Source organism: Cottoperca gobio, chromosome 24 (assembly GCF_900634415.1).
Source record: "Cottoperca gobio chromosome 24, fCotGob3.1, whole genome shotgun sequence".
Classification (NCBI taxonomy): domain Eukaryota; kingdom Metazoa; phylum Chordata; class Actinopteri; order Perciformes; family Bovichtidae; genus Cottoperca; species Cottoperca gobio.
In genome coordinates, this window is record NC_041378.1 from 18,642,256 (window position 1) to 18,657,421 (window position 15,166).

Consider the following 15,166-nt stretch of genomic DNA (forward strand, 5'->3'; position numbering starts at 1 on the left):
CAGATCCACAGCAGCTTTCAGGGCTCAGCTGCAGTGGCTGTGCTCTATATTACCTTGTCCATTATCATACAGGGTTTCACCAACACATTGCTAAGGTCTATAACCGTCCATGCCAAACAACTGGCTGCTCTTCCGCTGCTTTATGAATGGCTGTGAGCACTTGGCCGTGAAAAGCCCTGGTGTTTGCAAAAGAGATTGCTGCAGGACAAGTCAAATTAATATCTGTTCATGAGATTTGGCTTTCAAGATTATTAATGTTCTCTGGTATTAATAGTTAAGGTCTGCCCTCTGGTAGTTTGTAGAAATGTTGCTTCAAACCCATTTTCTCAAATGGACTGTGAGAGGTTTTGGCACTTAGCATTTACAGAAGATGTAGGATACATAAAAAAAAAACTACACTCAAGCAATAGCCCCTTTCCCACATGCTCCTCCTGGCAACAATACATGTTATATCTGGCTATATCTAATGAAAGTAATGGATTGTGTAGTAAAACAATAAAAAAATATTAATAAGAAAGCTGAACAGGATTCTTTACAGGTGCCGTATTTTGCTAATTTTCGAGCTCATGCTTTTCCGGAGTGTACAGAAAAATGTTACATGCTGTAATGTCCATAAAACACTGTCCATGGCTGCAGCACATCCATTCATCCTCTGTCTGAAACAGTGTGCTCTGATTGGTCAGAGTTTATAGTCTTCCGCATCTGCTTTGATGCTAAGGAATCACTGTTAGCTGGACTTTATATCACCACAATAACTGCTTGTAAACTAAAACTCCACAACTGCACAAGCTCCAGCAGGATTCTGTTCTAAAATTGGGGAGAGATTAATAATATCCAAGATTACAGGGTTCCCTGATGTTTGCCTCAGGCAAATGCTAGTTATCTTTTTATATGTCTGTGATACATTATGTCAGCTAAATATGTATGCATTAGCTCTGTAAACTCATAACTATGTTTGTCTTTACAGGTAGCTTTGTGGGAAATGACCTACAGTGCCTATAAAGAAACGTGAGTAGAAAATGCATGAAACAAGAGACGCATTCATCAAGTAATTATTTTTAATAAATAAATAAATGTACGAAAGTAATCAAAGTGATAATATAATGATTACTGTAGCAACTGTCCCCATATGTTACGTGTGTAACTGCACATTTGTCACTTCTGGCCAGTGACAAAGAGCCAGTAACTTGCTTGGAATAGACTTAATCCTGTACCAGGTCAACATACCTGAGGGTTGAATTACTGATCTCATACAGTAACTTGCTTATACAGTTGAAAAACTGCTCGGTAAATAAATTGTCGGCAGCGACTGTGTGGACTGGACCGTGTCCATGTTTCCCAGAGTAACTTCAATCTTTCACCTAAGAAAATGTTTTACTTCTCAGACAATTATTTCCATACGGAAGCTGTGAAAGGTTTTTCAAACCTGCATGAATTAGATTCCAGTGGTTGTGCAGGGTTGTTTCCAAATAATTCCACTCTGGAGCATTTGGCATCCAAAAGAAAAACATTTATGAAAGAAAATAGATGTGATCACTTCCAAAATGTATAACATGTTTTTGTTTAATGGCCAATCCTGGTTCAAACCATATTTTTCAGCATTTAACCTTTCAAAGCTATCAAAGCAATGTGGTTTTATATGGCTCTACATAACTACAGTACTATGCCAGTCAATAAAAAATAAATAATAATAAAAATTTCACCCCTGTAATATATTCGCCTGCAAACAATATAACTACATTTAATTAAATTTACAGTGCATAACAACAATAACAAAACATCTGCGTCTTCTCTAACACTGCAGATTTAATATCCTTTCAAAATACTGCAGAGAATATTGTCAACTCTGTCACCACACTAAGTTTGACTGTGAAATAGAGAATTTTCTTGTGTTGCTAACATTTATACATGTTTATAAACTGTGCAGATCCTGGCCTTCATTAGAGCGAAGGGTTTCCTGTCTCAGCTGGTAATGGAGCTCTCAGGTCACAGTGGTCATCCTGACGTGTCTTTCCTGTGGATACTGAGACGTTCTGATGCTGTGTTTTCTTCAGACCATCGCCTGACTGAAGCATCGATGCCTGTCCAGCAATAAAGTCCTCCTCTGGTTTCTCATGCTGTGAATTGAGTCTGGTGGCTCCAGGAACATCTCCTCAAACACGAGGTTCAGGACAGATCATCAGGTCCCTCAGATGATCTGTGAAACAGTATCAGTATTAAAGTCGTGTTTTATCAGGGCTAACCATGTACATGTGCAGATACATTTGCTCTTGAATAAAGGGAAAGCATGTAGGTAATTCTCTTTCTTCAACACAACATAATTACTGTCAAATGTTGTATTTTTACTATTCTGTTTATCCTGTACACGCAACATCTATTGCACATCTGTCCTGGGAGAGGGATCCCTCCTCAGTTGCTCTCCCTGAGGTTTCTTCCATTTTTCCCCCTTTAATTGTGGAGTTTCTTTTAGGAAGTTTTTCCTTGTGCGATGCGAGGGTCTAAGGACAGAGGATGTTGTATCCTGTACAGTCTGTAAAGCACACTGAGACAAATGTATAATTTGTGATATTGGGCTATATAAATACATTTGATTTGATTTGATGTTACAGTATGACAAGAGGAGAAATGTATTCCCATGAAGTGAATTATGTAATTCTTAAATCTAGATTTGAATAGCATACTGTGCATTTCATTTATAGGTGATCGGATCATGGTTACTGATTCGTATAAGGATCAATCCCAGTGTGAAGCCTGATAAAAACAATTATTAGTATATTTATTTGAATATTCATGCTATTCTAGTAGATAAGATCTATCTTAATGTGCAATTATTTGCACACTGACAATACTTTTTCTTCATTTTTCGTTTGTGTGACTATTCTCAGTAATTGCACCGACCATGCTCTTTATGTAGAACCATAGCTCAGCTTCTACACATCACAGACAACTGTTCTAGAAACAAGGACTGCCACTGAGCCTGGAATAACTGTTCACACACTGACATTAGTTCCAGATAATAAACTGGCAATTGATACAAAAACACACATTTGTAGGAACATTTGAACAACTCACAACTTGTCTGTTGACTCAGTCAACGCTGTGACAGAGAAGGGTCAGAGGTAGCATCCATCCCTCCTCTTCAAGGTCCAGATGATGATTTATATACAGATATAGTGGGTCAGTCGGGCAGGAAACATCCCTTGTTTCAGTTAACTGGAGTGATGTGCTGTCCTGTATGCAGGAGACACTGATAGTTTACTACAACATCATCAATCAGTGTACAAATTATAACATCAGTTTTATCAAGTTGGGAATAAATTGATTACACAGAACATTTGTGACATACCAAAAGCTTGTAAGTTCCTGGTGCTCTCGTAATACCAGACTACATGACCGCAACCGGAGTGACCTACGGCTGTCAACAGTATTCCTATACATGCATGTTACACAAGAACTGCACTGCAGCTCATCTTTGGACTTCAAGAAGACCAAAGATGGCACACACACTCATTAACAGGAAAGAGGTTGAGCGTGTCCCCAGCTTAAAGTGTCCACTTGTCCAAGCACCCTCGACACTTCAACCCTGGTCAAGAAGGGTCACCAGCGTCTCTTCATCTTGAGGAAGAAAGATGGAAGAAAGTCCATCTGTCTTCTCAGATTCTGGGGAACTTCTACCGCTGCACCATTGTGAGGATCCTCACCGATCACAGTACAGTGTTTTGCCTGAATGCATTCAACTCCCCAAACGCAATAAACTTGCTATTTCTACTTTAAGCAACCAGAGTTGGGGACGAGCAAGAATTATAAATCAAACACTCCCAGTCATTGCCACCATTTATCAGTCTATTATAGGTCGTTACCAGTCTTGCTACCTACATATTACAAATGAAGTTAAGCAAAGATGTAGAGACGATGGCGAACAGCTCGAAGGTGTTCCAATCCTCTTTACCAAAGGGGGTACCCTCTTTGGCTTTATGGAAAGGACTCTTTAACTCTGTTGTCCAAACATATAAAATTCTACACTGTGTCAACTCATATTCATCAACATGTTTTGGGCTTTGTACCTTGGTAGAAATGTCAGCAGCAGAATCAAATTCACGGTTAATTAATGAGTTTAACATTAGACCTATGCCTAGATGGTGTTGGTTCTTACTCTGTTATGTTTTCTGTTAAGATTTGATTAAACTAAAGTTAAACTAAACGTGTTTGTAATGTAGTAACAACTGATAGGGTTTGCTACTTCAGCAAGTACCTAATATTAGGGACATCAATAATCTCCATGTTCAATAAAAGTGTTTATTTTCTAATAAGTCTTGAAGTATTTTATTAAATGTAATTCAACAGATACAACTGTTTACGTGTCTAAAGCCCTTCTTGTGTCAGCGGACTTGCTAAATATCTACTGGTGGCGCAAAATAAATGTATACACTTCAAATAATCCGTAGGGGAAACACTGTAGTATGGTATGGCAACTGCTCTGTGTCGGAACAGAAGCATTACAAAGGGTGGTGAAAACTGCCCTAATGCATCGAAACTGCCCAGCACAAGCAGTGTCTGCGGAGGGCGCACAGCATCATCAAGGTCACCTGTCACCCCGGCTACAGGCACTACAGGACCAGCAGGCTCAGGAACAGCTTCTTCCCCTGAGCTTTCAACTTGCTGAACTCATGTATCTCGGTATGTCTCAGTACCTGTACTGCAATGACAATAAAGTTGAATCTAATCTAAAAGCTGAAATGGAGTGGCAGTAGTGTGTTACAAATAATAATGTTACAGTAACGCTAAATGTGTCAATGAATCAAAATGGTTGTATTGTTGTAACTTTATATACACTGTCCAGTGGGCCACTATAGCTTTCAGTCTGAGCAAATTAGCGACTGGGTGCTAATGTTAATCGAAGTTACAAAACATGACCACGCAAAGGAATCACTGTTTCTGAAAGTCCTGACACTTTGTTTGTCACATGTGTATCTTCAGGGCATGTCTATCAAGTACATTTACTTACACACAAGAATAAACGCACAGGATCACAGGGGACTTTCGTGCAACAACAAAGGTTCATAAAAAGCGACATGAACAACGTTATACACAATAAACCTACTGCTCTCATCATTTCATTGGCTTCAAATGAGGCTTAGTTCACACAGTTTCCCTCATTATCATGTGTGAGCCTACAAGCAAAACTAGATACATTCAACAAGCTAATGCAAAATAAAAAGTAAAGTAACATAAAAATGGCAAAAACTTACATCTTCCAAGTTTGTCGTGGACAGTTGGTATCGATCCATCCTTGAGCTTCAGTTTTCAAGTGAATCCTGCTTTTTTCTGGTCCTCGTTGAGAAAGAGTTTTCCAGTTGTTGTGGGCACATTTGAGTCAAAAATAAAGTTAATCCACTGGATCTTCCTCAGATGATGGAAGTACATGAAGACTTGTCCGTTGGTTTTTGCAGCCAACAACAGAACAAATAGCGTGCTTTGCATGTACCGTATTACAAGGTCGACGATAGAGAGTAAATAACAATGGCGGACAGCTAGGGTAGCTTCAATAAGTATTCTGTGGGAGGGGATGCTCACCTAGCTGGAGGTAGTGCTATGTTCAACAAAGTTCTGCAGCATATCGGACAGGGAGGCAAATCTGACTAGCTCTTTGGTACACATGTTTTCTGAGAAATGTCAATGGGAAGTTAAGCAGACATTGCTCACTTTTTAATGTTTACTTCAAGACTATGTTTCATAGAAAATTCATGAATTTTCTTCTGAGATTTACAATTAGACCTTAGGGCAGAGGTTTTCAACACGGGGTCCGCGGAGGTACTGCAGAGGGGTCGCGAAATATTTAGTTGATTAGACAATTTTTTATATTTTATTAATACATTTTTAAAAATCCAACCAATTTTATTTACACAAATTTAAATGTCTTTAAATACACATTAACATGAATCCAACATTTTGTAGGGAACGGATAAATGGAGGCAGAAGACGTTATCTTTCAGTCAGCAATGCCTGAAAAATGTTGAAGGCCCCTGCCTTAGGGTGTGAAAACATCCCAAATGGAATTTAATCAGGCCCACCAGACCATATCTGTATGCAGATGCAAGCCATGACCGCACTGTGTTCAGATCTCAGGCAGATATAAATTACATCTGTACAGCTTGGCCACATTCTTAAGGAAAATAAATCTAACTTCCAAATAATTTAAAAGGTTAATGCTGTAATAATTTAATTCAAATATCCTGTTATAATACACTTATAATGTAATTGATTGGGGGAAAGTTCACAGTCCTGTGCAAAAATACATTGCACAGTTATGTATTGTAAGTCGATATCTTCCAACATTCTTTTGGTTCAAATGCCCCCTTTTTGTTTCCCAGGAAGGTGTTTCTGTGCTGAGTTGCGGTGCGAGGGATAGTAACACAAGAAGAGAACTGTTGGATTTGATTTGGGAACAAATAGAACAGGAGAACAGGAGGAATGATTACAGCATGAAAATCCTAGTTCGATGTTCATATGGGCACTTGATTTGAAAAATTGTGAACCTATCCTTTAATCTGGTTGCACTATTAAAACTTAAAGGTTCTAAATTCGACATTCAGAACATTTATTAAAGTTAGTACATATTAGTCCCTGTGTGTGTGTTCCAATGGCTAGCTAAGGCTCACATTGTTTGCAGTGTTCGTGCTGTTAGCACCGTTAACTGCTAGCCGCCGGTTCAGCCATCTTTATGTTGACAGCCATGATCAGGCAATCCCGGCACAGCATTTTAACTATAAATATGCTCTGAACGTCGTATTTAACCCCTTAAAGGAACACCTTTGCTAGTGAAGACCTAAGTGATGTGTACATCGGGTATCAGTTGCTTTTGTTTGGATGTCACTAAAAAAGGTTTCCTTTGTAAACAGGAAGTCACTGCTGCATGCCAAGCTGTAACACAACTTCCTAAACTAACAGTTTGAAGAGGAATGATGTATTAGGAATGATATATTGAATTCACTTGATAATTCTTTGTAAATATGCATGTGATTTTGTTTTACTTATATATGCAACAATGAAGATCTGTTTCAGAGAGGGTAGTAGTCAGAGTGAAATATTGCAACCTTACAAATCCATTAGATCATTTAGTCATAGTTATTGGCAGAACGTTTTGTATTATGTATTATTTATCTAAGAAATCTTCTCATTAATATCATCATTATTAAACAGCATTTCAATCAAGTTTAAGGTCAGATATGAATACCATATTTCATATTGTATCTTACAATCTTCACCCTAAACAGGTTTCAGTCAGCTACAAAAGTTACTTGTAACGTAACTAATCTCTTTGTAAGAACTACTTTGTGTGGTGCAATCTGTTTTAATTTAGTGATGTGTGAATCTCTGTAGCACTGTACTGAACATTATAACAAGGCTAAGTTTGAATTTATGAACAGCTGACACATCTGGCTCCTGCTGATTAGAACCACACTTAAAAAGATCAGCTTGGGCAACAACTAGCAATCTTTTCTTTTCTTTTTTTAATGAAGCAATTTTCACCTTTTAGTCAAAATAATCTCAAAGGAGAATAGGGGGAAATGCCATGTCAGAATGACATCACAGTTTAAAATTGTTTTTCTTTGTCCAACCAACAAAGTCAAACCCAAAAAGTAATTGTGAAGTTAAGGCCTTCCATCCATACAAAAACATCTCAGAGGTATATTATTTTCAGATTCACACAACTTCAAGGAGTTTCAAGGATGTAGGGATCCATTAAGTTTCTACACTTTTGTATGCACTACACAGCTCAGTGTGGTTTGCATCCAATTCCAGGGTGGCTGGCAGAGTGTGGAGTGTGTTTGGAGCTTGAATGGAGTCAAATCGATATGAAGCTCAGGTTTCAGTAGACCTGAGTCCCCACTAGGGACCACATCCAGGACTGAGGAAAGGCTGCAGTATCGACCAACAGCTGCTCTTACCTTGATGAGAGCCTCAAGCTCGTCTGGGGACACGCATGGGTGTTTCTGCAGGAAGGCTGCTTTCTCTGCTGTGATGGTGATCTTCTGGTTGTTTTCAAAGGGCTGCTCCAGTGCCCGGAACACCAAGCCCCCTGCCACCAGGTAGGCCACCACCACCACAAACACTGCCAGCACCGTCTTCAGCTTCATCATGGTGAAGGGGGCTGAGCCGTCGGCCACCGCCTCCATGCTGGCCACCATGCTGGGGGGGCGGGAGGAGACAGAAAGTCTTGGCAGAGAGCAGCCCATCGGGTTCTGCATGGTGGCCACGCTGGCGTGCACCAGGCTGAACTGAAGCATGCCTGGCTGCACCTTCTTCGGGGGGACCAGGTTGGTCTGGACTTCCACTGAAACAAAGGACAAATGGACAAATGTGTGATGTGTGTTGCAAAATCTCTAGGTTCATTAATTGCCAATGAACAGCACACGCAGTTAAAGTAATTTTATGCCACACAAGAAAAACCAAACTAAACTCAAACAGTTGTGCATTCCTGTAGTGCATTTTGTTTTCATTTGCATCAGGAGGAAAGTAAAACGGCAGCGACAAAAACATTAATAAGTTCTCTGGGAAGATAATAAGACAGCCATCTTGATAATAAATATTCCACTTCAGGGAAACATTATCCACAAACTTTGACTTTGTTTGAACACCAATCATCTGCATAATACACTTATGTAGTCCATATAGTGACTATAAAAGTGATCAGAGACAAGCTCAATTCTTTTTAAAAACAGATTTTAATGGCAAACACAAACAGTGAGACCATAAAAGAAAGAGCAATTACTATTACAGCCATTCCATGTATTCTCAGGAAGCCAATTATTCCCAGGATTCATGTTTTCATGTGTGATAGAAAGGAAGGATGTCTGCAACAGGGCAGACAGGCAGAAGAGAGAAGACTCTAAAGTGTTTTACCAACAGCTATTAAGCCAAGCTATACGGTATGTGATCGGAGAGTGTTCCACCGATCTGATACATCAGACCATGTACTCACAACTGCTCCACTGCAAACAGAAACAACAGGAGGGACATTCTGAAAACAAACACATGACTTCCAAACAATAGTGAAAGTCTCCTGCAATGAACTGTCGGTAACTATTTGACTTCTCTTTATCTACGACTCATCTAAGTGGTATAGATTTTTGCATTTGTTACACATGAAACAGTTTAGTAGGTTAAAGACAATAAGTATGTGCTACAAACTGGAAGTATAGACTCGGAAAGCATTTTCCAGGCATGGTGATAAACGTCAAAACACTTACGCCCACTGACTATTTCTTCTGTCTGCAATGACAAAGATGGTGTGTATGCTATGGTTATCAATTGACCTGCGTTGAATGTTCCGCACTGTGTTGCAGTTATTGTGTGTTGCACCTCAAAAGTCAGAATATGTTTGCCTCTGCTGCATTGATTTTGACCATCCTTTCAAAGCTGTGTCCCCTGCAAGTCCTCCAACTTTATGGGAGTGCTATACTGAATCTAGAAACCCTTTAATCAACTGAATTATCGTTACAATTTGGGATAAGAAAAACTGAATTTCTTTAGGTTTTGGACTTTTGGTCAGACAAAAGAAACAGTTTTGGCTCGCCTTGGTAGCATGCTATACAACTGCAATGTCCCGGGATTGATTCCAGCCTCGGGACCTTTGTTGTTTGTTTTTTCAGAGCTTTCAATTGCGTCTCACAATAATCATCAGCAGGTGGAGTTTGCTGATGAAGTTTGCATTGCACTGAATAAAGTTTTAAGTACAAACTCATTGCCATGTCATAGGTAAAAACAGCTGAAGAGATACTTAACAGCGTAAAAAGTGGAACTTGAGTTAATACATACTATAATAAAAATGGCTTCATCTGGCTTCAACTCATTTGTATACCTCATTAAAAGTGTCCAGTGGTAATATAGAAAAGACAACATGTTGCTAAATATCCCACCTTCTCCGGCTCTGCTGCCAATCATCTCTTAGAACCGACACAGGCTGTTGACTGAGGTTAGAGTCCAATGTGTGTGTGTGTGTTGATTAGCTCCCAGTGTGACTGGCAGCCAGCGAAACAAAATAAATTGATTTTTTACATTTAATCATCTTTCTATTCACTAAATAATGTTATGTAACGGTGGGTTCTGAAATCGTGACCGGTGTGCCATATCTCACTGGCACTGAGCACACACAACACACAACACGCGCGCCCGCGCACACACACACACACACACACACACACACACACACACACACACCAACCAATCAGGCAATGTGTAAAGAAAATCCCATTTCTTTGCACTGTCCACATGCAGGTGTGATGATGATGGCACACAATCACCTGTAAGGACAGGGTAAACATGTGCTGATGCTGACGCTACAGGAGGACGTGACAAACATGCACGATTTTGTGTTTTCTTTCCAGAGGTAGATGAGGTAATGTTTAAAACAGACTGACAGCCTGTTTAGATTTATACATTTATGTAATATACATATTATCCCTTCCCCCCCCACTGAATCATTGCTCAGGTATCGACACATGAAAACATACCCCCCCTTGTGTTTTGAGCACTGGGGACAGCACCGTGAAGACGCGGCTGCAGCATGCAGTCTATTCTCCCATGGTGAGAATAGACTGCGTGCAGCATGCAGCATCAGCCTCTACTACCACATTTCTCTTGAAAGTCCATTTCTGGTCAGCATTAATCTTTCATTGGCAAGCTTGCTGGAGCTCTTCTGGTAGAAACAAACACAGTGGCTGCAGACCAGGTAAAGACTGTCAAGGTCCACAGATTGCAGCAATTAATTTCAAAACACGCAGTAATGAGATGATCTTGGGAAGACTTTTCACGAAATTCAGTAAATAATATAATGGGAAAATGCAGACTTTATTGCAATATTGTTTGCCTTAAGACTCAATGCAGTCTTTAGGAAAATAACATTAAAGATAAATTGGCAGGCTAACCTGGTGGAGGGTTCATGTTCCCTGGCTTTCTTGGATTCTCAGTCGGAAATTTCATCTTGATTCTCCTGTATCTTGATGCTGCTGATGGGGGAAATAAATGTTTTTAATATATCAGGGTCCTTTCGGTCGATTCCGTCGACTTTAACCTCGAGAGGATGGAGAACGGCAGGGAGTAAAAACACATAATCCTGTGAAGTGTGCTGCTGCTGCTGTAGTGGCTCACAGACTGGTTGGATGAAGCTCCTCTTCTCTCTTCACCCACGGCGGTCTTCAGGAGCGCACACCCACTGCTCGCCGCATCACCGTCCGCATTTGTCTTGTCGTTAACACTCTGAGCGTCCGCAGCGGGAGACGATGCTCCGTTGGATAATTAAACGCTTACATTGTGATGGATGTGTTTCTGTTATGTATCTACGTCAGGATGCAGCGGAACAGCGACTGCACTGCACGTTTTCAAGATCCACCTCTCTCTCCCGACTCAAAACTGCTTCTGGTGGCTTTGGTTGGGACTACACGCCACGGCGCATCGCGTGCCCGGCGGCTGCAGCTGCTGCGTTCCAGCCTACTAGACACGACGTCCGTTTACAGAAAGATAACAGTTGGCCCTGGAGAAGAGAGAGCAAAGGAGGGAGAGAGGGAAGGATGGAGTGGTAACAGTAAAACAAAAAATAGCCTCCCAGTCAGCACCAACCGGGAATTCAACGTTGATTTCTAGTTGAAAACTGGATGATAAGACCTCTTTTCAGCCAGCTAAATTATGGGTACAACATAAGCGTGTCACAAAACAGATATATGTTTAATATTTTTTAATATTTTGTTCAGTGTATAGATTGAAAGAGATTGATTAGTGTGAAGGTATTTCTACAAAGTAATATTGCACTGGTACACAAAGAGGTCATTTCAACGTATTTTAATGTGTCGCAATATTTTATGGACATATAGAGGTTGTGTAATGGGGAATGTTCTGTACATTGATAAATGTTGACTGTGTACCTGAAACTTGTTGCGCATCCCAATGATAATATCAACAGCATACATAGGCCACACGCTGTAGTGTGCACGAGGAGATGCACGCTCCCTTGTTTTACTTTGAGTGGCACTAGGCTTCACTGGAGTATCTGATATATAATGTTTACATACTCTTTAACATGTAGGAGCTATCCCAGCTTAAATACTCCCATCATCTGTGTATTTGAGACTCATAGGCCACACACACATGTGTGTTGCACTTGTTGCTATTGTGATTGGTGATGGAGTGGAGGGGGGATGGGGTCTGAAGAAGAGGCAACTGACTGTTGATGTTACTAAACTACCTCTTAAAGCCCTTCTTCACTTCTAGATTTCATGATGCTGGTGTCAAAAATGTGAGCAACAGAGCAGGTTAGGAAACTGCAACGTTCTGCTTCCCTCTAGAAATGTCAGTTAACATTCAGTGCTGCAGTTGGTTGGAGATCCTGTCACTTTAAGGCTCCCTGAGCCAAACCTGTAAGTCTGTTTGATTCCTTGGTTACAAGTATGTGAGCGTCACACATTCCCCTACTTATATTACCTAAAATGATGTATGAAGAGTGAAAATTGTGGGATCAGAAAATACCTATTTAGTCCAATAAAGCACCAAATCTCGAGAACCATTTAAACTTTAAATCTTTCTTCTACGTTTAAGTATGCCGAGAAAGCGAGGGCAGCAACATAGTTTGGATGGGGAACGAATGATTACAATAAAGTGTGAAGTGCAAACAAGACGACCAATACGTTGCTGTTTGGCATACAGCAACATACATGTATGAACTGTATGAACATACAGATACCCTATCTTTATCTTTAGTTGTGTATTTTGAATTGCAATTACAGAAGTTGCAGTAATGCTCAAATATATAAATCAACCCCCTTGATGGATTCACACATTCCTCAGTGACGATGATAATATATTAATGATTAATGCTTGTTTTATTGACAGGTCTTCACCATATGTCCGACAGGCTCCAGAGGCATAAAGAAGAAAAGGGAGATTTTGTTAATGTTTGCCCTGTCTTTTTTTTATTTAGATTTTGTTGTTATATTTCTATTTCTTTGTAATTGTATTTAAATAACATTGCTTATGTTATATTTTAGTTGTTTAATAAATACACATTTATTTTTGCCTGTGTCACATGGTGTTCTTTCTCTTTTAGGTGGATACTGTTAAAGGGCCTACGAAATGATAAATATGAAATTCTACTGATGATAGTAAATGCTATTTGTCTTGTAAAATAATGTGTTATTTATGAAACAATGCCCGCAGTATTTAATAAATCACGATTTAGTATGTACCGATGTTGACATCGCCGCTACCGGAAACAGCCGACGCCGTGTTCTGACGTCACAAGTAGAACACAGTCCACCAGTTGAATACACAGACAACACGGCAGACAAATCCCGGTGTGCCGTGGGATTTTGAAACAATTAGGCCTATTGCATTTAACTGTACACAAGGCTATGAATGATTTTTTATTTACTTCAGTGTTTCCCCTAGGTATACTGCTCTGCAGGGTGCTGCCTGGGCCGGATCAGTTCCGTGCGTGGCGCAGGTTTTTTAAGTTCTCTCCTTACCTTTTCTCCACTCTGTCTCTGACACTGTCTCTGTAATTGTGTGCGTTCGCGCGCGTGTGTGGGTTCGGAAGCGGAGCTCCGCCCCTCACGAAGCAAAGCAGAGGAGAGAATGTAAATATGCAAAGCAACTGAAACGTGCACATAAATGAGATAAATGACATAAGCGTTTAGTTTATTTAATAAAAGAGCACCTGTTCAATGTGAAAAGTGAGTTGTGAATATATTTTTTAAAAAAAACGTCTTGAATTTCAGGGGGGGGGGGGGGGGGCGCAGCGCAGGGAAACACTGTACTTTATCGGTACTTTGTCCTACACACTTATTTCACAATATAGAAACAATAGGTCTTATATGCTTTGGCCTAAATATAAATAAAACAATCATTAAACAAAAAGAAATCTGTCAAAGCGAAGCCGTTTTAGCCATTTGAACATGGTGGGAAATATTAGAGTGTGACACATCAAAGGCTCTCTGCTAGTGTGAAGAGAATAGCTTCTTACAAGGACTAGGCTAAATAAATGTTCAAAGAGTGATAACAGTGACACTATGTGTTATAGAGGGGATTTTTCCCAGATATGAACTCAGGTGTGCCTTGAGATTTTGGCTTGGTCTTTGGTGTGCCTTGGCCACAGAAAGTTTGGGAACCCCTGTCCTAGGGGAGATTGCGTGCGCGTGCATGGCGTGGTTTCTATTTAGTTCTCCCCTCTGTGTGTCAAAGTTGCTACTAGGTAGATCCAACCTCCGTACAACCATAACAGGCTTATGAGCTGCTTACGAGCCTGTCGTGAAACACAGGCATGTAAATAGTATGAAATTAAGAGGACGTTAATATTGGCCTTTTTTCTGGATATTGCATATTGTGTACATGTCCTTACCACTCTTCTTTTGTACAATTAGGTGTACATTTGAAAACTGTATTATGGACTCAATTATGGAAGCAATTGAAGAGCTGCTGCCAAGAAAAGGATGTCATGGAGGAATTCAATGAATATGAGGGACATGGTGCAAACATAACCTGCATAACAGATCACCCAGGATTCAAATCAAAGTGTCTGGATGTTTGGGTGTTGCAGACAGCCTACCAAAGGTATTCGAAGAGGGACAGACAACAAGCAGGTGATCAGCCACATAATGAGTAAGTTACTTGTGTTCACAAATGTGTAGAGCTCAGAAACTTTGATGTATTTTTGGGAAGTCGAATGGTCACTCTGGCAAAGTTACAGAATAAATAGATAAATAAGCAAATAAGGTTGAAGTGATTACCATTGACATGTATTATCTTGTATGTTACAGAATGTATCACTATGTGGCATACCGCCGGTGAGATTCTGCTGGGGAATACTTGGTAAGAACCACAGAATGCCATCATGTGCCATTCAAAAGATCTGTGCTACTTTTCCATCTGACAACTACACGTCGTTCAAGTATCCAGCACTTTATTAGAGTCAATAACAAAACACAATGTCAGTTCAGTGATTGAATCTGCTTCTATACAGCACTACAGCATCCCTCTTGTTTGGTCCTTCCCACCGACTGCTGAGTGGATCTGGGACTTCGAAAGGTTCCTCATCAAAATTGTCTTGGCACAAAGCATTGAGTCTCGGTCAAGAGTTCAGTAACATACTCTGCAAAAAAGATGTTTTATAATCAAG

The 15,166-nt window shown here is 40.1% G+C and overlaps 1 protein-coding gene and 1 long non-coding RNA gene across 2 annotated transcripts in view; both read right to left on the reverse strand.

Moving 5' to 3' along the window:
- Nucleotides 1-11,386, reverse strand: part of LOC115003823 (potassium channel subfamily K member 10-like) — a 43,886-nt gene extending 32,500 nt beyond the window's left edge. Inside the window, exons 1-2 of the mRNA XM_029425757.1 lie at nt 10,929-11,386; nt 7,950-8,335 (exon numbers count right to left, since the gene is read on the reverse strand). Of these exons, the coding sequence (XP_029281617.1) occupies nt 7,950-8,335; nt 10,929-10,983 (441 nt within the window). The 5' untranslated portion in view covers nt 10,984-11,386. The remainder of the gene's footprint in view (nt 1-7,949; nt 8,336-10,928) is intronic.
- Nucleotides 1,041-3,209, reverse strand: LOC115003824 (uncharacterized). Its single transcript, XR_003831713.1, has 2 exons — nt 3,073-3,209; nt 1,041-2,197 (listed from the first exon to the last, which is right to left on the reverse strand). It is a non-coding gene; the product is annotated as an uncharacterized LOC115003824 (long non-coding RNA).
- Nucleotides 11,387-15,166: the final 3,780 nt, after the last annotated feature.